The sequence below is a fragment of the Rhinoraja longicauda genome, chromosome 29, assembly GCF_053455715.1.
Source record: "Rhinoraja longicauda isolate Sanriku21f chromosome 29, sRhiLon1.1, whole genome shotgun sequence".
In the NCBI taxonomy this organism is placed as follows: Eukaryota; Metazoa; Chordata; class Chondrichthyes; order Rajiformes; family Arhynchobatidae; genus Rhinoraja; species Rhinoraja longicauda.
This window is the reverse complement of record NC_135981.1, coordinates 11,134,184-11,158,168: the sequence shown is the minus strand read 5'-3', so window position 1 is coordinate 11,158,168 and position 23,985 is coordinate 11,134,184. Positions and strand designations below refer to the sequence as shown.

Here is a 23,985-nt window from a genome sequence, read left to right as displayed (position 1 = left end):
TAGAGAGTGGGACCTCTCAGGAATCAAAGCAGTCACCTCTGTATGGAGCTTCAGGAGATGGGCAAGGTCCTAAATGAATATTCCCCATCTGTATTTACCGAGGAAAAAGACAGTAGGATGGAGGAAATTGGAGCAGTCACTGGAAGTGTCTTGAGAGCAGTCAGGGTACCATCGAAAAAGTACTGAAGGTACTGACGTGTTTGAAGGTAGACAAATCTCCAGGGCCTGATCAGATATATCCGAGGACATTGCAGGAAACTAGAGGAAATTGTGGGAGCCCTGGTTGAAATTTATGAGGCGTCCTTAAATACAGGAGAGGTGCCGGAAGACTGGAGGGTGGCAAATGTGCCTCTTTTCAAGAATGGTTGCAGGGAAAATGCTGGGACCTATAGGCCGGTGAGCTTAACATCTGTAGTTGGTAAGTTACTAGAGAGTATTCTGAGGGAGAGGATATAGTGGCATTTGGATGGGCAAGGGCTGATTAAGGACAGTCAGCATGCTTTTGTACGTGGGAGGTTGTGTCTCATAAATCTGTCGATGAGGGCAGAGCTGTAGATGTTGTGTACATGGACTTCAGTAAGGCGTTCAACAAGGTTCCGCATGCTAGGCTGCTCTGGAAGGTTAGATTGCATGGGATCCAAGGACAGATAGATAACCGAATGGATAGCAAATTGGCTCCAGGGAAGGAAGCAGAGGGTGATGGTGGAAGGTTGCTTCTCCGACTGGAGACCTGTGACTAGTTGTGTGCCTCAGGATTGGGTGCTGGGCCCGCTACTGTTTGTCATCTGCATCAATGATTTGGATGAGAACAGACAGGGCAAGATTAGCAAGTTTGCTGATGATACAAAAGTTCGTGGTTTTGCAGACAATGAAGATGGTTGTGAACGATTGCAGCAGGTTCTGGATCGATTGGTCAGTTGGGCGGAGGAATTGTTGATGGAATTTAATACAGAGAAGAGTGAAGTGTTGCATTTTAGGATGGCGAACAAGGGCAGGACCTACACAGTAAATGGTAGGCCTCTTGGTAGTGTTGAAGAGCAGAGGGATCTAGGAGTACAGGTGCATGGTTTCTTGAAGGTCGTGTCGCAGGTAGATAAGGTGGTCAAAAAGGCTTTTGGCCTTCATCAGTCAGAATATTGAGTATAGAAGTTGGGAGGTCATGTTGCAGTTGTATAAGACACTGGTGAGATCGCATTTAGAATATTGAGTATAGAAGTTGGGAGGTCATGTTGCAGTTGTATAAGACACTGGTGAGATCGCATTTAGATTATTGTGTTCAGTTCTGGGCACCATGTTATAGGAAAGATATTGTCAAGCTTGAAAGGGTTCAGAAAAGATTTACGAGGATGTTGCCAGGACCAGAGGGTGTGAGCTACAGGGAGAGGTTGAGTAGGCTGGGTCTCTATTCCATGGCGCGCAGGAGGATGAAGGGTGATCTTGTAGAGGTGTACAAAATAATGCGAGGAATAGATCGGGTAGACGCAGAGTCTCTTGCCCAGAGTAGGGGAATCAAGGACCAGAAGACATAGGTTCAAGGTGAAGGCGAAAAGATTTAATAGGATTCCGAGGGGTGACTTTTTCATACAAAGGGTGGTGGGTGTATGGAACAAGCTGCCAGAGGAGGTAGTTGAGGCTGGGACTATCCCATCGTTTAAGATACAGTTAGACAGGTACATGGACAGGACAGGTTTGGAGGGATATGAACCAAGCGCAGGCAAGTGGGATTAGGGTAGCTGGGACATTGTTGGCCGGTGTGGGTAAGTTGAGTCAAAGGGCCTGTTTCCAAACTGTATCACTCTACGACTCTAAATCCTGGCAAATGGATTTTAATGTGGGGAAGTGTGAGGTCATGCACTTTGGTAGGAGGAATCAAAAGTTCATTTAAATGGAGAGATGCACACAGCTCAAAACATTAGGTAGCTGGTAATAGTTAAAACACACAATGACATTCAGTCTTTATTACAGAGGGATTGGAGTTAAAGAGTAGATGGTTTGGTTACAGTTGCAGTGTATTGGCAAGATCATACCTGGAATATGCAGTTTTCATCCCCTTACTAAAGAGTAGCATAAGGAGATTTACCACGCTAATTATTTTCCAAAAGAGGCTAGTCAGTTTGGATCTGTATTCCTTGGAGTTTAGAAGAATGAGGCTAAGATCGCAAGGGGGTGAGAAATGGTGAGATGTTTTCACTACTGGGAGAGTCACGAACCATGGGACAAAGCTACAAAATACGGGGCCAGCCATTTAAAACCAAAATTTGTAGAAATTTCTCCTCTAAGACCAGTGAATCTGTGGAATTTCTGCTGGACAAGGTTGCTGGTAGCAAGATTATTAGTTATATTTTCGATAAAGGAATTGAGGGTTACGGGGAAACAGCACAGAAGAGGAGTTGAGACCAGAGTGATTCAGCCAAGACCCCATGGAATCATGGCAAAAGCTTGCAGACTTGCAGATCGCTGTTTCCTCCTCCTATTTTCTTGTGATCTTGTGTCTAGCCTCCCTTGATAGAACAACCCTCAGAATGAATTTGGTGGATCTCCTCTATATTGCCTCCAATTCTATTAGATTCTTCATATTCATCATGGAGAAGCCCGAGGCAAAATATCAATTTAAATCATTTAACATCTTATTTTCTATTATTAATTTGCCCAGACCTATGTTTGATAGTTTCAAGAGTTTAGCTTCTGCTGCAGTATTACCCAATTCATAAACTGGTTTTGGATTGCTTGGATAAAGGATTTGTGGCCAACTGATTCAGGTAGCACTTTCAAGTAGTCTCTCCCTCTCTCTAATCAGATGGTTTTAGTTTCAAATCTCCTTCCATTTCCGGAGCATGAAATAGTTCTTGCCAATCCTAGAGCAGTAGGTGGACTAGAGCAATTGTAAATGGTAGTGAAGAATTTACCTCAATTATTCTCCTACATACAAGTACAATATACGTTGTCATGTATGCAAGGCTCATCGTACCTTTTCTATTAGCAGCTTTTTACTCATTGTCACACATTTATTTAACCGTTCTTTGTATCGTTCAAGCATTTTCTGTTGTTCATCTATTTGTCTTCTTAAGTCACAATTTGCCTGAAACACAAAGAAAATCAATGAGCCACTGCAACATTCACAAAACAAATTGCAAGAGCATTTATCGCCACCCTGAAATTTTATTTTTAATAACAAAACTAAATCATCATGAATTTCTGTATTAATACAGTGAGATGTGGTAATATTGTTGCTGAAAAGGTGGAGGGAAAAAAAATTGTTGCCTTTCAATATCACTTGCCTAGATTATAAAAGTTAAGGTATAAAGTACAAATGTTAACAGCACAATTTCTAATTTAAACATTCTGACAAACATCCATTTAATCCCTTCCTAACTGCAACTTGCAGAAGTTCCTTACCACTTGGGGATGTCTGTTCCATGCATCATTCACAGAGCTGTAGCAAGCACACTGGTGTTTCTGCAGCTCAGTTTGTGGCATAACATCCTATGGGTCTTAACCAAAAAAATATGCCCTAAAGATCCACACCAACAAAAAAACAGTCAAACCATCAGAATATGAAAATATTCCGTTTAGTTTTTATTTAAATCAGATATCCAACGCCCATGTCAATATGTGGTACTTTGATTATAGCAGGAATTTAGCCAGCAAGAGCCGTGTCCCCATAGCTCAGATCCGAAGGTTCATGGTCAGAGTGTATGTTACTCAGAACAGTCAAGCTGTTCACAATTCATGTGCACATTCAATTCTCCAACTGTTACTGGCCTTGCATCTGCCCAAACTTCAGATTGTTCCATTTCCGTAAATTACTACATACACTGAAGTGGTTGTCAGGATTATGCGTCACTGAAACAGAATGCTAGGAGGTACAGCCCCTTGCTCTGTAATCCTGCATCACTAGAAGAACTTTACAAATATTCCTGACTGCTTCCTTTCAGCCCACAACAAATCACCCTTTGAATTGAAGCCTGTTCTCATTCCACGCTTAAAAGTGTTCCTTTCAAAAGTTCAAAACAGCAGGTTTGGGTTGCTAAACAAACTTAGTTTTGCATTTGTAAGCCTGTGACTATTAAATTTACAACACTGTCATCCCTTTGTGCCCATTGGTTTCCAGCACAAGTTGACAGCAGTCCTAAATTTAGATTGCCTGATTAATCTTATTCCATCAATTCCAGAACACACACACACTCCTCAGGAACCTGCATCAGTCAGTGGACCCATTTGCTCTTTGCATCCGTAAAACAAGCAGCAACTTTAAATCATTGACCCAGTGTGAAACTGCACCCAAGCCAAATTAACTCGAGTTTTTGGTTACGTTACAACGGGGCTAACTCATCCTTCAAAATGACAAATTTGTGTGGGATGCTGCAGATGAATGCAACAATAGACAATAGGTGCAGGAGGAGGCCATTCAGCCCTTCGAACCAGCACCGCCATTCAATGTGATCATGGCTGATCATTCTCAATCAGTGTCCCGTTCCTGCCTTCTCCCCATACCCCCTGACTCCGCTATCCTTAAGAGCTCTATCCAGCTCTCTCGAATGTATTCAGAGAATTGGCCTCCACTGCCTTCTGAGTTCTAAATGGCCTACCCCTTATTCTTAAACTGTGGCCCCTTGTTCTGGACTCCCCCAACATTGGGAACATGTTTCCTGCCTCTAACGTGTCCAACCCCTTAATAATCTTATACGTTTCGATAAGATCTCCTCTCATCCTTCCAAATTCCAGTGTATACAAGCCTAGTCGCTCCAGTCTTTCAACATATGATAGTTCCGCCATTCCGGGAATTAACCTAGTAAACCTACGCTGCACGCCCTCAATAGCAAGAATATCCTTCCTCAAATTTGGAGACCAAAACTGCACACAGTACTCCAGGTGCGGTCTCACTAGGGCCCTGTACAACTGCAGAAGGATCTCTTTACTCCTATACTCAACTGCTCTTGTTATGAAGGCCAACATTCCATTGGCTTTCTTCACTGCCTGCTGTACCTAAATGCTTCCTTTCAGTGACTGATGCACTAGGACACCCAGATCACGTTGTACGTCCCCTGTTCCTAACTTGACACCATTCAGATAATACTCTGCCTTCTTATTCTTACCACCAAAGTGGATAACCTCACACTTATCCACATTAAACAGCATCTGCCATGCATCCGCCCACTCACACAACCTGTCCAAGTCACCCTGCAACCTCATAGCATCTTCCTCACAGTTCACACTACCACCCAGCTTTGTATCAACATGTTTGACATACAGCCATTCCACCTTAATCAAAGTCATATAAATGTATCGAATGGCCTTTCTGAAAGACAAACGTATCTACAAAAGGTAGTGGGGGACACTAACACCACCATTCTCAAGTATTCTGCAAACAGGATTGCTTCCTAAAATCTCTTTCTTTGAACTGCCAATTCAGTGACATACTGCTGAACACGAATCACAGCAACTTGGAATCTCATCAATTATTCAGACCAGCCAGCCAGAAAACATTGATAATCATTTTACTTGGGCACCAAAGCCAAACTCACAATACCTTTGCACAGAGCATGCACTGCTGAGTACAGCTTTTCATTTAACCATCAATAGCAGAACTCTTGGTTGATTTTCCCCTATCAGTTCATTCATTTAACCATCAATAGCAGAACTCTTGGTTGATTTTCCCCTATCAGTTCATTCACACTGAATTGCCATTAATAAAAAGCAAAAATTCTAATTCACCACCCAAAACCAATAGACCAGACCATCGTAGACCCAGACTGCTACACAGACTCATGGACCACAGTCTGGTCATATTTAATTTTCTGGGTTCAAACAGTCAGTGTGAAAAGGTCTTGGGCATTATTATCTCGAGATCCAGCCGCCAGAATGTACGACAGCTCACAAGTAATTTAAGAAATAAAATCACTTTTCATAGAGTTAGTTGCATTATTCAATTGAATCCAAAAGGCTCAGATGCAAAATGCATCCACAATCTCTTCAACAAGCCATTGCACATGAACATGCTTGGTTATACGTGAAGATCTGAGATATTGAGGTACAACAGATAATAGCCAGCAGCTCCCTATGTGATTAAACTATCAATACGTCCAAATGGTGTGATGTTTTCGCACTGACTTTCTGAATAAACAGTGGTTGGAACGTGTGAAGGCCTGCCGCATCAGACCATTGCTGACTAGGGATGAGAAGAGCTAATTCCCCCAGTTCGATAATCTTTAATCCGAATCAGAAAAAGTTGGAAGGTGCACGCTTTAAGTGGGATAAAAGAGTTTGGGGTGGAAAAATAAAACTCTTCGTGATAGGAAGGAGTCCAGAGAAACTGAAAGACATTGTTGTTGTTGCTGGATCAGCTTAACCCCAGGTGATTTGTCTGGAGAGCTGCAAATAGGAGATGAACAATGACAGGGGAAAGAGAAATTTAATGCAAAATACAAACAATGTGGTTCCTGGAAATCTGTAATGAAAGAGACTGTTGGAAATAACCAGTCCGTGGAAAAAGAAGAATGAGTTGACATCACAGCTTAGATGATCTTTCATGTGCCAGGGAGTTATCTGAGATTGTTGCTTTCATTGCTGCGTGCTGCAATGTGCCCAGCCAAAGGATAAGGTGAAGTCCCTTGTGCTTACACAGCTCCACCTTAAGCCTAAAGGCAGAGTGAGAGTGAGATGCAGAATGAGAGTGACAGACAACTAGCTTAGGCCCTCCCTGGTGGACTGATCTAAAAGGTGTCCTGCAATGCGGTCTGCACTCATTTCTCTAATACAGGGGACATCATGATATGACTAGCAAATAAATTGGAAGACAAGTGATTTGCTACTTCATCCGAAGATGGTGGGAAGAAAGGCAAAAGGTTTGTCACTGAATCCTGTTTAGTTTTGTGGGAATATATCATAAGGCAAGTAGTTTTTTGGGAAAAGCTGAGAAAACATTTTTTGAAAGAAGAATTGAAGGGAAGGCCTATTTGGTGGTCACAACATTTAGAAGTTCACAGAAATTAGAGGATTATCTGTTCAATGCAGAGACTGGAAAGTGGAAGATAAGAACAAGAGAAATCACATCCTTGTTCGAGCTGCAAGGATGAGGGCAGAAGAGAACAGAGAGTTAAGAACACTGCCAACTGTGGTGAAGGGAATGCCATGATTGAAAGATACCTCAGGAGCACTGGTGTGGAGAATGTCATCATCTGAACAGATACTACTGAGCCAGAAACTGGGAGAATAGAACAGGAGGAGAAGACGTGGTCAAGATAGCTGGAGTCTGTAGGCTTATAAGGGATATTGGTAACTATCCTGAAATGATGGAGAGTTAATGCAAAATTGACCGCAAAGGTGATGATGTGGCAGCGCTCGGGGGCTAGGCCACTCCCTTGGTCATTCGACTCGGCACTCAGTGGACAGGAGGGATTAGGTCACTTCCTGGGTCAGGTGGTCTGGGACTATAAAAGGTTTTGGGTGTGTCGACTCACGAGTTCTTTAGTGCGATGTTTGTGTGCCTTAGGAAATAAAGTATATCTACTACTCACCTGGCGTCTGGCCTGATTTCCGCGGTGACCACACCCACTACACTGGTGACCCCGATTTTCCTTCGCAAGTCGCGATGGACCCGAACGCGCTACTACCCGACTCTTCCAGTCAGCCGCCTCTGGACCCTGCCGCCCGCGCCGCTCTCCACGCCGTGTCGGTGTGGCTGCCTCCATTGTGGACCGAGGACCCCGACTTCTGGTTTGACCAGGCCGAGGCACAGTTCGCCCTGCGGGGCATAACTGCCAACGCCACTAAGTACTTTCACGTGGTCAGCGCCCTCGACCCGGCCACCGCGCGCCTGGTCCGACCCTTCTTCCGCGACCCCCCGGCGATCGATAAGTACGTGGCCCTTAAGGCCTTCCTCCTTCAGCAGTTCGGTCTCTGCGAGGCCGAGCGGGCAACCCGGACCCTCCGAATGCCGGGCCTGGGTGACCGCCGCCCATCGGTACTACTGGCTGACATGCTGGCACTGCTGGGCGACTATGAGCCCGGTTTTCTCTTCAAACATGCTTACCTGATGCAGCTGCCGTCCGATCTCCGCCAGCAGCTCCTCCACGACCCGTTCCCCAACATGCAGGCGTTGGGCAGGCGCGCCGATGAGCTCATGATGGCCCGTCACCTGGCCCTCGACGCGTTGGGTCCATCCGACGGCCGACGACTACCCGCAGGTAGGAGCCTCGATCGCCCGCATCACTACCGCTCCCCGACAGCCTTCCCGACGGTATCCGGCTTCAGCAGCTCACCCAGCCGGCGGCGCGTCTTTTTCCGCACGGCCCGCCTGCAGTTCCCCCACCCGCCACTGGAGGTCGCTGGTGGTCGGACCCGGGGGCCGCGCGCAGCCTGCCGGCAGTTCCTCCATACGCCACCGGAGGTCGCTGGTGGTCGGATCGGCCCGCACAGCCGCCCGTTTTCACGGAAGCCAGCAGAGGGGGCTGGTGCTACTTCCATCGGCGGTGGGGCCCTTCGGCCCGTCAATGCCGGCAGCCCTGTTCGTTCCCGGGAAACGCAGAGGCCGGCCGTCAGTGATTGCTTCGGCGGCCGGCCAGATTCATTGTGTGTTTGCGTGGGACCGCCGCTCCGGGGCTCGTTTCCTTGTGGACACCGGGGCGGAGGTTAGCGTTGTTCCCCCTTCGCGTGCTGACCTCCGCAGTGGCAACCGCGGTCCCTTCCTCGCCGCAGCCAACGGGACTTCGATCCGATCATATGGGGTACGCACGATCTCCCTCAACTTCGGGGCGAGCAGCTTCTCGTGGCCATTCGTGATCGCGGATGTGTCCCAGCCGCTGCTGGGTGCGAATTTCCTACGGGCACATTCCCTGCTCCTGGACGTTAAGCGGCAGCGTTTAGTGCATCTGTCACTCTGCAGCCCAAATTCCTCCACTTGGGCGACCCGGTCGTGCGTCCTGATGGGCCCCTGTCGTCCGTGGACGCCGCGTTCTCACAAATTCTGGCCGAATTCCCCGATATTCTGGACCCCCGGTTCCACTCCGCCGCCCCGAAGCATGGGGTGGTGCACCATATAACCACTACTGGCCCGCCGGACAAGCTCCATCTCGCTCGGGAGGAGTTCCGCCTTATGGAGTCACTGGGGATCGTGCGCCGCTCAGACAGCCCGTGGGCGTCCCCGCTCCATATGGTCCCAAAGGCAGACGGTGGCTGGCGTCCTTGCGAGGATTACCGCCGGCTTAACGATGCCACAATCGCCGACAGGTATCCCGACCCTCATTCAGGATTTTAATGCACACCTGGCTGGCGCCACGGTATTTTCCAAGGTGGACCTGGTGCGTGGCTATAACCAGATTCCAGTCCACCCCGACGACGTTCCCAAGACCGCAATCGTGACGCCATTTGGCCTTTTCGAATTCCTCCGCATGCCGTTTGGACTCAAGAACGCGGCGCAAGCTTTTCAGCGGCTTATGGACTGTGTGTGCCGTGGCCTGGAATTCGTGTTCGTGTACCTTGACGACATTTTGGTGGCGAGACGCTCGAGACAGGAGCATTTTGCCCATCTCCGCCAGCTATGCCAACGAGTTAGCGATCATGGGCTTGCCATCAACATCACCAAATGCCGTTTCGGGGTGTCATCCATCGATTTCCTGGGCCACCACGTGACCCCGCACGGGGCGCTGCCGCTCCCGAACAAGGTGGACGCGGTGCACCAGTTTCCACGCCCGACCACTGTGCGGGGCCTCCAGGAGTTCGTGGGAATGGTGGCCTTTTACCACCGATTTGTGCCGTCTGCAGCCCGGATCATGCGCCCGCTGTTCCACCTCCTGGCGGGCAAGCGCAGGAAGGTCGAATGGACCGACGATGCGGTGGCGGCGTTCCAACACGCCAAGGAAGCCCTGGCTGCGGCCACGATGCTCGTGCATCCACGGGCTGATGCACCAACCAGCCTGACGGTCGACGCTTCGGAAGTAGCGGTTGGGGCGGTGCTCGAACAGCACACGGATGGGTGTTGGAAGCCTCTCGCTTTCTTCAGTAGGCACCTCAGCGGCGCACAGCGGAACTACAGTGCTTTTGACCGCGAGCTCCTTGCCCTTTACCTTGCGGTCCGCCACTTCCGCTATTTTCTCGAGGGACGGACTTTCACCGCGTACACGGACCACAAGCCCCTCACCTTTGCGTTCGCCAAGGTTTCCGACCCGTGGTCAGCTCGCCAGCAGCGGCAGCTGGCTTTCATCTCGGAATACACTACCTCCATCCGTTTCATCGTGGGTAAAGACAACCGGGTGGCCGACGCCTTGTCTCGACCCACGGTCCACGGCGTCCTGCAAGTGGCCGATGGCATCGACTACTCAGCCCTGGCGGCGGCCCAGTTGTCCGATAATGAGATGTCCGCCTACCGTACCGCCGTTTCGGGCCTGAGGTTGGAGGACGTTCCAACAAGTTCTTTAGTGCGGTGTTTGTGTGCCTTAGGAAATAAAGTATATCTACTACTCACCTGGCGTCTGGCCTGATTTCCGCGGTGACCGCACCCACTACAATGAAACTAGTTATGTACAATATCAGGAACCAGCACAAATGAAGTTAAAATGCAAAATATACAACTGTTTTGATTAGTTACCGACTTTTTTTTTAAATTCCCTCTACTTCTTGAGAATTCATTCTAGATCTGTCTCAAAGATATTTGCTACATGGTGGCATGATGGCACAGCTGTTTCATGTGTTGTTTTATATGGAGTTTGCAAACTCACTCCATGACTGTGGAATTTCTTCTTGGTTCTGTTTTTGTCAGTGTTGTTTGCTGAATTGACAACTGATGGGCAAACATGAGAGATAAGCATTTGCAGGCGTACAGAGAAAGGAGGGAGGAATGGGATAGCGTTTTTGAGAGCTGGCATGGATCCGATGGGCTAAATGATTTCCTTCCATTATATCCGCAGGACAAGATGTCCAAAGACCTATTCTATCCATCGTTTATTTATTATGATCAACAAATGACCAAATCCAACTGAGTAGATGAACTGGTACAAACAAATCTACTCTTTTACCTCCTGTAGAGTTGAAAGGATATGGGGAGTATTTTAGGTGAACTATATGCATAATTAACGGTTGATTGTTAACCACAGGATATTAACTTGCAAGGAACATGATTATCGATCCATGTTTCATTTATTTGGGAATCATAGAAAATAGTATTCAGCAATGAAACAAAAAATAATAATTGCCACCCACATCAAAGTTCCAACTACCAGATCCCCTTATCTACACCAAGAATTTTTAATTGCACCTGAAGTGATGAAAAGCCCTGGCTCTAGTGCCACCCGATGGAAATAAAGAACATTGCACTCCAAAAGCAAAATGCAGCAGATGCTTAAAATTTTAAATATGGAACATCCAGACTGCATAAAGTACAATGAATCTTTAATGCCTCCATAAACCACAACACAGCTCAATTTTACCATTCACATATTTGATATAATTAACTCCGGGCAGTTCCAGCATTCTTAAATTTAAATATATGGGTTTGTCAAAGCAGCTAAAGTTACTGCACTAATAATTCAGGCATGAACTGCTGAGAATTTCAAGTCAGAGAGTCACAAGGCCATACAGCACGGAAACAAACCCTTTGGTGCAACTAGTCCATGTTGACCAACATGATCTCTTCCCATTTATCCTTGTTTTGTCCATATTCCTCTAAACCTTCCCTATCCATGTATCTATCGGTTAAATAAAATTCTACAATATCTAGAATCACTAATGGTAACAAGAAATTATTTGATTGTTGTTATCGTCACGAATGTCAAATTAACATACTGGTCTGGCTTCCTTGTGATACCGCAGCTCAACAGCAATGTGGTCCATTCCTATACGCCTTTCAAAGTGACTTAGCAAGCCATTACAAAAAGTGTATAACTTGATAGATCATCCAGCACCAAAGTAGGCACCAGAATTGAAAGAAAGGCACCCCTCTGTCTCATCCTCCTCTCAAACACCAGGGGGCATTCTTTCATATTGCTTAGACTCTGATCCTGGAGGCAAATTGACCTGACTATGCTGAAGATAAACATGCTAATAAACATCCCTTTTAACCTCTCTGATATGTCTTTCTATAGTTGAATATTCTGAGGGTTAAACAAGAGCCTTGATGCCCAGAAACTGATTTGTCCTTGCACTCAGTCATTCATTATTGAATTTGCATATCTACAATTGCTAGCTGAGAATGCTGGCTCTTCTTAAGGCAGCACTGGCCCATCCGGGGAATTATTTAATTTATTTGCGTTTTTGCACCAATCCATCATAATTGCCAACAATGGCTGGGGCATGGAATATAAAAGCATGGAGGTTATGGTACAAATTTATGAAACATTTAGTTCGGCCACAGTTGGAGTACTGCATGCAGTTCTGGTTATAAGGGGCATCAATAGATAATAGGAAACTTTTCCCCTTTGCAGATATATCTAAAACTATAGCACATAGGTTTAGGGTCAGTTGTAAGGTGGTTAAAGACATCTAGAACTTTTTATCCCCCCCCTCCCCCCAGAGTGGGTAGTTAAAAACTTGAATGCACTGCTTGAGAGGACAACAGAGAGGTCACATGTGTCAGCAAATACTCCAGCCAGTTGGTCCGTGCAGGTTTTAATAACGCAACCAGGCACACCATCAGGTCCGGACACTTTCCGAGTGTTTAAACTCAAAAAAAGATCTTTTAACATCAGAAGGTATTTATTGACAAAATGCTGGAGTAACTCAGCAGGTCAGGCAGCATCTCAGGAGAGAAGGAATGGGTGATGTTTCGGGTCGAGACCCTTCTTCAGACTGATGTCAGGGGGGCGGGACAAAGGAAGGATATAGGTGGAGACAGGAAGATAGAGGTAGAACTGGGAAGGGGGAGGGGAAGAGAGGGACAGAGGAACTATCTAAAGTTGGAGAAGTCAATGTTCATACCGCTGGGCTGCAAGCTGCCCAAGCGAAATATGAGGTGCTGTTCCTCCAATTTCCGGTGGGCCTCACTATGGCACTGGAGGAGGCCCATGACAGAAAGGTCAGACTGGGAATGGGAGTTGAAGTGTTCAGCCACCGGGAGATCAGATTGGTTAATGCGGACTGAGCGAAGGTGTTGAGCGAAACAATCACCGAGCCTGCGTTTGGTTTCGCCGATGTAAAGAAGTTGATATCTAGAGCAGCTGTTGCAATAGATGAGGTTGGAGGGTGCAGGTGAACCTCTGTCTCACCTGGAAAGACTGTTTGGGTCCTTGGATGGAGTTGAGGGGGGAACATCAGGCTCGGTGACCGAGGGTACATTGCCATAGCGGGCCCAAGAAGGCACTTTTCAAGAGTGCTTGGAGCAGATAGAGCTCAGTTGCAAGTGATGCCTTACTGTTGCTTAAGCTGCCACTTGGTTTCGCCTTATAGGAGATTATGCCGGGCATTCAGAGTTCTGTTGAATTTGACAATAGTCTGTACATTTAATGCTATCTCATGTTTAATATGTATATGCACTACACTTCAGGCTGCGCTCTCTACAGGCAGAATTTGGAATGTGCCCTTCACCTTGTACCCTAATACAGCGATAGAAATTAAATTGCTGCATTTTAAACACCCAAGATGGCAAACCATTGGACCATATGAACCAGCCAGATTCGAGATCTAATCCAGGGTCCATGCTTGGCTTAAGTGGTTTGACGTGGTCTGAAGAAGGGTCTCGACCCGAAATGTCACCCGTTCCTTCTCTCCAGAGATGCTGCCTGTCCTGCTGAGCTACTCCAGCATTTTGCATCTACCTTAAGTGGTTTGACATTGGGTCCAATGGAGAAATGTGAAAAGGAATCAAAAGGTGTTTTGTATTTTAGCTCCCTTTTGAGATTCTATAGAAAATGATTTTCATTCTGCAGTTTTAGGTCAGCTTGTATTGCATAACATATGGAGGAGATTTGTAGTATTACCCACAGGACATGGTTTTTGAAAGTGTATTAACTTTACAACTGCAAGATACAACTTTAAAATTCACACGGTTCAAATGCTCAAACCTTTTTTTTTTAAACCAGGGATTGTAAATGAGCAGATTTAGTATTTCTGTACAATCCCTCAAATAATACCCTACAATGGTTCGCAGAAGAGGTGCTATAATCAGAACTGAATTAGGTGAAACAGATGAAAAATGACTGTCTGACCCGATTTCCTTTCTGCAACTGCGAGCACTGTGTAAAGGTGTTATGTGATGTCAAGCTGCATTGCTGCACATCGAAAAACCTTACCCGCAGTAAATCATCGATCCGACCTTCCTTCTTTTCCAGGTCAGAATTTTTGTTGCTTTCCAAGGCAGTGAGCTTTTCCAACGTGAAGTCTGTCTGCAAACACACCAAACCATTTCCTTTAATACAATTTTACACTCATGGTTAAATAAAATCAATGTATTTAACATATTTAATTAAAATAACCCAAATCATATTAACTGCTTTTTGTCAGTGTTCCAAAATGTTATCTTTATAGATAGAAATATTTCAGAATTTTCTTCCTGCAAGATCTGTCTACTTTTTTTTTAGTCACCCTGGCAGCAGTTGTCAGACTCCTACGTTATCTTGAAAAGTTCAATCAAAGCACCTCTCCAGTTGTAAATTCCAGTAAATGCAAACTCAGTGTGTGCAATATCACCTTGTAATTTGACACTCGGCATTTCAATTAATCTATGCCATCCCTGCAAGGTTAATCCATTCTTTTTAAGAAATGGTACTCAGAAATTCCCAGACCACATATACTGGGTTTAACCCGGGTTTAACTGTAGCATAATTTCTATACCCATTCACTACCATCCTTTTGATATGTATTCCATTATTCTATTGAAATATTTTTGTGGCATTTAATGCTGTTGCCATCACTTCTTACTAACGTAACTACCATCACCCCTCCCCCTTGGACCTCCACTGTTTCAAACTTTTTACCATTTAAATATAGTCTTTACAGTCATTTTTAGCAGCCTGCACCAAAATCTATTTGTCCAGTTTTTACCCTTTCTCTTAATTTCTCTTTGTAGTGGAATGCTTCCCTCCTTATTCCTCACCATTAACCCATCTATGAATCACCAGTAAATGTTGATACCTGGTTTTACTACCTCAACATCTACAGCATTACTAAACATGGAGAGCATTTGCCACAAAGATTTTTGCTGGCTGTGGTCGGTTACATGTTGCCCATCCAAGTGTCTCACCGCTATCCCAATTCTCACATCTGGCAGTCAGCCCATTTCCTCAAGATCACTGGTCTTCTTTCAATTCCTTCTTTCAGTAAAAGTCAAAATGCTGAAGGAACTCAGAGGGTTTGGGCAGCAATTGTGGAGGGAAATGGACAGTCAACATTTAAGGTTGAGACCCTTCAATTGGACTGCATTTTCCCCACTGATGCTGTTACGACCTGCTGAGTTCTGCCGGCATTGCGATATACACTGGAATTGAAACCAGATCATTGAACTTGAGATAAATCTGACTGAGTGCCAGATTGGAGAAATGGGATAGCAGGCGAGCATTTGGATGGGCAACATTTATTCACAAAAAGCTGGAGTAACTCAGCAGGTCAGGCAGCATCTCGGGAGAGAAGGAATGGGTAACGTTTCGGGTCGAGACCCTTCCTCAGACGACCATAGACAGAAATAATCTCTGTTGATGTTAGAAACATCACCATGTTTATTAATGTATAATGTTGGGTATGTATAACTAGCTATCAACATTTACTGCAATTTTGCTTTTGCTCCAGTTGCCAGTTTCTGCAGTCTCTCTTGTCTCCTGCTCTTAATGTCATGTGATTTAGTTACATATAACAAAATATGATGGATTTTATCATGCCCGCTGGAAGGCCCTACAATTAACATCCCCATGTAGCTGGTATATATGGTTCCCATCCTCATTATCTTTAACATCATTCCTTGGTCATAAGGTATGAATGAATGAATAAGTTTATTGGCCAAGTATGTGCATATACAAGAAATGTGCCTTGGTGCTCCGCTCACAAATGACAACACATACCAAACATAGAAATTGCACTTGGAATTTATTCAACATGATTTTGATATTTGTATTGTCAGAAAGACTGCATATGTGGGCCACACCCTAACTGATCCTTCCAATCTCAAACTTTACTTGTGTGTCTTTTTTCTAATTTCCCTCGTGGTTTAATTACTGTACATTCTTCAGTTTTCCTCACTATTTGTAATGTTTAAAGCACTATTGTGATTGTTATTCTATCTTCTTTGCTTTTATTCATTTTAGAAGAATCTGTAAATTGCTCTACTTTTCATCAGCTCTCTGTTTTCTACAGTCTTTGGAATTATTTACTATATTTCAGTGTTGGTCCACAAATGCGAGCACAATACCCTCTGGTCAGCAACGCAATCAATGACCAAAAGTGATCTGCAAATAGATGGCTGGGCTACACTGCAATCCACATACAATTAGAAAAGAGAACTGACCTCAACTCCTATTCTACCTCTCTTCAAGGTTTCTAATTAGATTTTATTTCTTTAAGTTTACCACCAACTTCTCATCGGCATACCCACCACCATTCCATACCCAGGATTTTCTCCAAACTTTTTTTTCTCTCCCCAATCTTTTAAAAGTTTTTTTTAAAGCTCACACTTGCAGAAATCTGTAATGTTTATCTTGGGTAATAGAGCCTGCGCTGTGTTGACTGCTTAAAATTATATTCTCCACCTCCTTGGTTTTGCACTAACTTGAATTTTGCTTTAAATTATTGTCCAGGATTTGTGCCAGCACTTACTGCCCACCCTTAATTGTCCTTGAAAGCCACAGGAGGCTCTTTCAGAAAAAGATTAATCTGTCGATAATTTGTGGGCCTGGAGACGCATACAGACCAGACAGGACAAGGGCAGCAGCAATGCTTTGCTGAAGGGCATCAGTGTATCAGATGGATTTAAGTGTAAGGTTTATCAAGGTCGTTAGTAAGGCTTTTCTTTAAAATTACCCATTAACTAAATTTAAATTACAACCCTGCCTTGAAAAATTTAAGTGAAGTAAAGTAAAAACAGATTATTGATCTAATGATTCACACATTGTACCCTCTCCAAATCTTGTAATCACCCCAGCTGTCACCTATTTGGGTAATGATGATTGTATTGCACATTCTTTGTTTCTATAGCAAATACTTTTACAATGTCATGACAATTTTCTTGGGCTTCTCTATTCCCCTCCCCATTCTCAAATGAATCCAATCAGGTTCTGGAAATTTGTCTGCTTTTAGTTTATTTTCCTTTCCTTATTTTCCCCAAATTTAACCCCTCACCTTAAACCTATGTCCTCTAGTTCTCGATTCCCATACACCGGGCTAGAGATTCTGTGCATTTACCCGATCTATACCTCTCAAGATTTCATACACTTCTATAAGATCACCCCTCATCCTCCTGCACTCTAAAGAATAGAGTCCCAACCTGTCCCTATAGCTCAGGCTCTCAAGTCCTGGCAACATCCTCATAAATCTTCTCTGCACATTTTCATGCAAATCATACCTGAGATTGCTTATGTTGTACGTTAATGATCTTTTGGGAATTACAGGAATGCTCGTTGTTGGCCGATCCCACTGACGACGGGCTGCCATGCTGAACCTCGGATTTAAAACAAAGAACGTGAATCATTTCAAATCAAACCTTTTTTATATTTCAATGGTACTTTATGGTCACATGTACCTTGGCACAGTGAAATTATTTTTTTGGGGTAAAGCTCAGTAAATTTTTTTAACTTAGGCTGAATCATGCTTAAGTACAAGAGAGCAAGAATAATAGATTGCACTGAAACAGTATACGAGTGGGTGGCACAGTGGCGTAGCTGTAGAGTTGTTGCCTTACAGCCAGAGACCCGCGTTCGATCTTGACTATGCTTGCTGTCTGTACGGAGTTTGTACGTTCTCCATGTGGGTTTTCTCTGGGTGCCTCACACACTCGAAAGACATAGGTTAATTGGCTGGGTAAAATTGTACATTGTCTCTAGTGCGAGTAGGATAGTGATAATGTGCGGGGATCGCTAGTCGGCACGAAGGGCCTGTTTCCGTACTGTATCTCTAAACTAAACCAAAGAAAAGTCACGTTTTCAGCGCCATATTGTATCCATCAAGTTTTAAAGATATTACAAAGTTAGAGAGTCTTCCATACCCCCAACCATGGATTGAGAATTGGACTTATTTCAGCAAAAGATTTTGGGCAGAAAATTAGTGACACTATTCTGCACTTAGAATGTTCTAAGTACTTATTTAATCGGTCATACATTGATAGTGAATTGTTTTAGACTTTGGCCTAAAGCAATGTTTCTTTTGAATCTCACCTTTCCACCAAGCTAAATCTCAACCCTGAGCCCAAGAGGCAGAGAAGTCGCCGATGACCAACAACCCTTATCTAATCTGTGCCATGTGCTCGCCTTCACAATACAACATTCAATTACTGCTTGGCACTTCTGGCAGTTTTTACCCTGGAATTTTTCTTTCATTTTCAGCACACAAGATTTGGGATCTCAGCAAATAATTCCTAATTTAATCTTGGGCTGCTCAATATCAAAACTTTAGCCAAAGCAACCATGCAAAGTCATAGTAAGAGAGCATTTACATGATTGTGGAGTTGAATGTTTCATTAAAATTACAACATTGTTCATCGATTAAAGACATTCCCCATATGTAGATAGCACTCACAGAAGGCGATGAATACGATAAGGAATGTTGCGGGGACGAACGAGCTACTGGTGGCACACTTCGCCCCGGACTTGTGCCCGTGACATTCCCACCAGCAAACTGAAACACAAATATTAGTTAGTTAGGGTAGTTAGTACAAGGCACCTGATGACAAACTGGTAGTTCATCGTCACCAAAGTATCAGCCATTGGTTTCTGTACAAATTAACATGAAAAACAAACTATGGTCTGGTATTTCCTCCTGCCTACATAAAATGAGATAAAGTAAAATAAAATATGATTTAATAAGTACTTAGAATATTCCAAATACAGCATAGTCTTTCTAGTTCTTCCCCAACAATGCTGAGCCTCATCTCATTTTGATCTCAGTTCTATCAATATATTTCTTTAAACATATACCGAACAACTTCCTACTCTAAAATGCAGGATTAAGTAGCTCCACTATATTAAAAGGCAACCCTACTTTGAAGATGTCAAGCCCAACTCAGCATAGCCAAGGGAAGTGTTGAAGCCCATGACTGGATCCAATCAAATATTGATTCGCAAAATATGACCATTGTTAAAACAGACATTTACTCATCCTAGGAAAAGAAAACTGCAGATACTGGTTTAAATCGATGGTAGACACAAAATTGTGTCTACCATTTACTCACCCTCTTTAGCTGCACTTGCAGCAATGATGAGTTGCATGTTCAAACAATATCAGCTGCCTCAAGACACCTTCATGGTGTTGCTAAATTTGTTAAATAAGAAGCTATCGAATTTAAACTAGATGATAGAACATTAATACATGTCCAAGTCAGGGTGGTACAACGGGAAGGAAAACAGGGGTGGTGTTGTCTCTATGAGCCTACTGCATCTGTCCGACCAAATATAGGATACAGATTTAAGAACCTGCTACCAGTAGGTTTTGAACAATTAGTTTAAATGCATTGTTAAACAGTGTATATGGCCATCACATTCAAATCTGATGCAGAGGTGGTGGTTCAAGTTGCATTTTGTCTAAAGCACCTCACAAAGGTAATTTTACTCAACTCCCTTTCCAAATTATTGCTCTTAACCAAAGCATCACATGAATTCGCATTATGAAATTTAAGAACATCATAAATGGGAGCGGGAGGTCATATGACGTTCAAACCTTTTGTGCCACTCAATTAGATCTTAGCTGAAATAGACACAACGTGCTGGAGTAACTCAGCAAGTCAGGCAGCATCTCTGGAGAACATAGATAGGTGACGTTTCGAGTCTCGATTAGTTTGTGGTTTATATCAATGATTTGTATGAGAATGTAGGAGGCATGATTAAGTTTGCAGGTGAAACTAAAGTACGTGGTAGTGAAGATGGTTATCAAAAATTACAGCAGGATCTTGATCAGTTGGGCAAATGGGCTGAGGAATGGCTAATGGAATTTAATGCAGATAAGTGAGAGGTGTGCAGTTCTGGAAGTCAAACCAGGACCTTCACATTGAATGGTAGGGCCCTGGGGAGTGTTGTAGAGCAGAGAGATCTAGAAGTCAGGTAGATAGTTCCTTTGTTTATTTAATTTATTACTGTTACACGTACTGATGTACAGTGAAAAGTTTTTGTTTACGTGCTATCCAGTCAAAGACAATACATGATTACAATCAAGCTGTCCACAGTGCGTACATAAAGGATAAAGGGTACCACAGTTAATGCAGATAAAGTCCGATTAAAGATAGTTTAATCCTTGAAAGTGGTGTCACAGGTAGATAAGGTTGTCAAAAAAGGCCTTCGGTATACAAGCCTTCATCAGTCAGGGTATCGAGTATAGAAGCTGAGATGTTATGTTACGGTAGCACAAGATGTTGGTGAGGCTGCATTAGGAATACTGGTTGAAATTTGGTCAGCCTGCGATAGGAAGGATGTTGTTAAGCCAGAAATAGTGCAGAGAAGATTTACGAGGATGTTGCCAGGACTTAATGACCTGAGCTAGAGGAGGAGGTTGGGCAGGCCAGGACTTTATTTATTGGGAGTGCAGGAGATGAGGGGTGATCTTGTAGAAGTTTAAAAGATCATGAGGGGAATAGATAAGATAAATGCACGGAGTCATTTACCCAGAGTAGGGGAATCAAAACCCAAAGGATATAGGTTCAAGGTGAGAGGGGAATTATTTAATAGGAATCTGAGGAACGTTATATAATGACATACCATTTGTAATAAACTCTGCGGCTTACCTCAAAGTAATCACTAATTTTATGTCCCCTTGGGTTATTTTTGCCTACAAAGAAACAAAGTATTAGCAATAAGATAAAATAATTCCTTTACAATCAAAAGATGAAGATCCATTTTCCAATCTTCTACAAATGAAACAATGTGCACAAATTGCTATAACTTAATATAACAAAAAAATTTATAATCCACCATCAGACTATTTAAAAATGTCAATGTCTCGCACCCGGCTCATGAGGTAACAGATTCTGCCCCTGTTTGCCACTTACTGGGGCCTCAGTCTCCCTTTAAACTTACCCCTAATTCACTAACATCTAGAAATATGAATTAAAATGTGCTGGGGTATTAAGACAAATGACATCTAATAATCTGGAAAATCTGCTAGTCCAGTACCAGAGTACCAAATGTGCCAGGTAATCAGAGTTTTACTCTAGTTCATTTCAAATGCATTAATTTACAACTGAGAATGTGAAAGGGAAGGTAAAGACATTCAAGGCAGGAGACTCAAAAGGACCCATCAAGTTTGGCTGGGTAGTAGGACTGGCAAAAGTTGAATGTTACTTTGTGGGACTGAGGAAATTGTCCATGCTCCTGCATCTCAAGTAATATTGTAAATAGCAAATGTGGTCAATTTTAATACTGGCCTATAAGTTTTCCAATTGGAGCCATTTGAATAAGTGTCCCATTTCCACTCATCATGGGATTCAGTAATGTCAACATGGGCATGGGACTACGTTCATCAAACCCAATTTTCCATGCTTAACTCTTAAATGCTCCTTTCCTTCTAATTTGGGGAATGGGGAGGAGACCACAAGGTCATTACGTCGGATAACATTGAAGGGGATATAGAACGCATTGCATCTAAGGAGATGTACCCGTTTTCAATTTCACATGGTTAGGACACTAATGCGCCACATCATTTACAAATAGTTCTGCTATAAAGCAATAGTTGCATTTCTCAGAAAACTCACTTTATAGAAAATCATGTTACAAAAGCAATTTTATCAATGGGGGTTAAGGACTGGAGAGATCCAGATTCGCAGGATTTTCATAAACCAAAAAGGTCTTTTTAATAGCTGCAAGCTAAAATACTAAACACAATATGGTCATAATTTAATGATATTTCATTGCACAAGCATCTTTAGAAGCCATCGTGCGGTGAAACTAGTTGCCTGCATTCTTAAAACACCATGGTGTCTATTTACTGCAAGAAGTTTTTATTTCTAGATTGTTTCCCCGCTTATGAGAGGGTTTTTTTTCTGCTTGTCAATGCCGAAGTAACTTTTAAGTGGTTCTCTAGTTCCCAATTGAAAAATCTTGTTAAAACCAATTTGCGCCACATAATATAAATACTGTTTATTAAATTGTCAATCGTGTTATATCCAATTAGCGTTATGGAAGCAGCAGAACTACCTGTATGGTTCCTGGCACAGTTTTCTATGTTTTTTTTAATTAATTGTTTTGTAAATCCTAATCTCAAGTGCAGTACAATAAACAGACAAGGTAGGAGCTAGGTTCTATTGCTAAATAGAGCACTTGACTGCACCAAGAGGCAGTGGGAATATGGAAAAATGTCAACAACTGACATTTCTGAATATCATTGGTGAAGACGTCGGATGTTTGTGATAAAACAGCAGGGCCCTAGGAATAATCAGTTACCGTCACTCAGCAACACAAGCAAAGCAGGCCAAATAATCATTTTCTCTGGAATAAATAACCACTTGTATTTAAGATGGCATCTTCCTGTCGTATTGAATATGGCAGCACACTAAATATTTGTCCGATCATGTGAAGCACATTTGTTCTTTCTTTGCCAGGGTAATATACAAATACAAATTACAAATGTAAGCAAGGGACATTTTAAGTGCTTTAGATTTTCCCAATGGAAAATTAAATTCCAATTAAGTAAGGATGAGAAACTAATATGGTGTAAATGTAAGGAAAATGGTGTATTAGAGCAACCTATGCAAATATATCTTCAAAACAAAAAGCATGGCTGATATCCTTTTCATCGGTAACATGTTATTTTCCAAATCAAACTTATTCTCAGTGAGCTTCAACAGTAATATGCCACATGTAAAGGACAATTTCTAGCAGAAAAGCACCTCACCTTGATTGGCATCATTGTAAGAATCTGCCTTTCTCTTCCTCGCTCTTTGCTCACTTTGCTTCTTCTCTGGTGTCTAGGAGAAAAAAAAAATTAAATCCTAAGAACATTTAAATGTTTCTGGTCTGTAAAACTCAATAAACTACAGAAATATTTAAGATAACCATCCCGCAAATTCATGGGGAAGAATAAAAAGTGAGAATTAAGCGGAGACATTACCACATAGAGACCAACTAGCAACATACGGGCTGAACACATTCCTCAAATAAAGGACTAATCCAAAAGGTGCCAATTGATCAATAATTAAGAAGTCACATTGCTATTAAACTTGCTCTCAAATCAGCATCTGCTGGTACATCACTGCTTCATTCTGTTCAAGGAGGTCAGTCACTAACTGTCAGGAAACAGTCGGTTTACTCCACCAGTGGAAGTTGGACATCACAGGCTTGCTTTTTAATTTGCTGATGCTCATGCTGATGACACAAACTTTCCTTTCATATAATGGCACTAAACTGCAGATTTCAATAGAAGCCACACAGGACTAAAAAGATATAAGCTGCAATCCACAGTCACCGTACAGATATCCTTGCACGTGTTGGGATTTGATTGGACTCAAACAAGATTATTTAATTTTTTTAAAGCAGGATACTTCAGCATCACACTGGGGTGGAAGGAATTACCATTTAAATTTGAATTTGTGTACAAGAAACATGCTGTTTTTTTGGCAACTTGTCAGTTCAATGTGATCTTGGAGGTTGATGAGAATACGAGCCCCAAAGATGATGTAACTTTTGCCTGTCTCGTACATACGAATCAATACATCCTTGATGCATCCACAGTGTACAAATACTGACCTCTGATTCCTTGTCACTTAGCGATCCCAAGCTACACAAGCTTTGGTTGGACGACTCGTTTACTGGCATCTACAAAAAAGAAGAGTACTGATTTTTCTCCGGCAATCCTTTAATCATCATTATTACAACATGCATGTAATATTAAAAATGATTATCTGTTGCAAATTCACCTTGTTCATAACAAATATTG

At 43.1% G+C, this 23,985-nt stretch overlaps 1 protein-coding gene across 9 annotated transcripts in view; it reads right to left on the bottom strand.

Annotated features, from left to right (window-relative positions):
- Positions 1-23,985, bottom strand: part of tlk2 (tousled-like kinase 2) — a 94,219-nt gene that overhangs the window by 30,886 nt on the left and 39,348 nt on the right. For 8 of the 9 annotated variants that reach the window (XM_078424880.1, XM_078424879.1, XM_078424886.1 and 5 more), the window contains 7 exons: positions 23,796-23,864; positions 22,945-23,017; positions 20,840-20,883; positions 18,646-18,744; positions 17,477-17,572; positions 14,220-14,312; positions 2,969-3,079 (listed from right to left, as the gene is read on the bottom strand). In XM_078424880.1, the coding sequence (XP_078281006.1) occupies positions 2,969-3,079; positions 14,220-14,312; positions 17,477-17,572; positions 18,646-18,744; positions 20,840-20,883; positions 22,945-23,017; positions 23,796-23,864 (585 nt within the window). The remainder of the gene's footprint in view (positions 1-2,968; positions 3,080-14,219; positions 14,313-17,476; positions 17,573-18,645; positions 18,745-20,839; positions 20,884-22,944; positions 23,018-23,795; positions 23,865-23,985) is intronic. The other variant, XM_078424881.1, reaches the window with a different exon arrangement.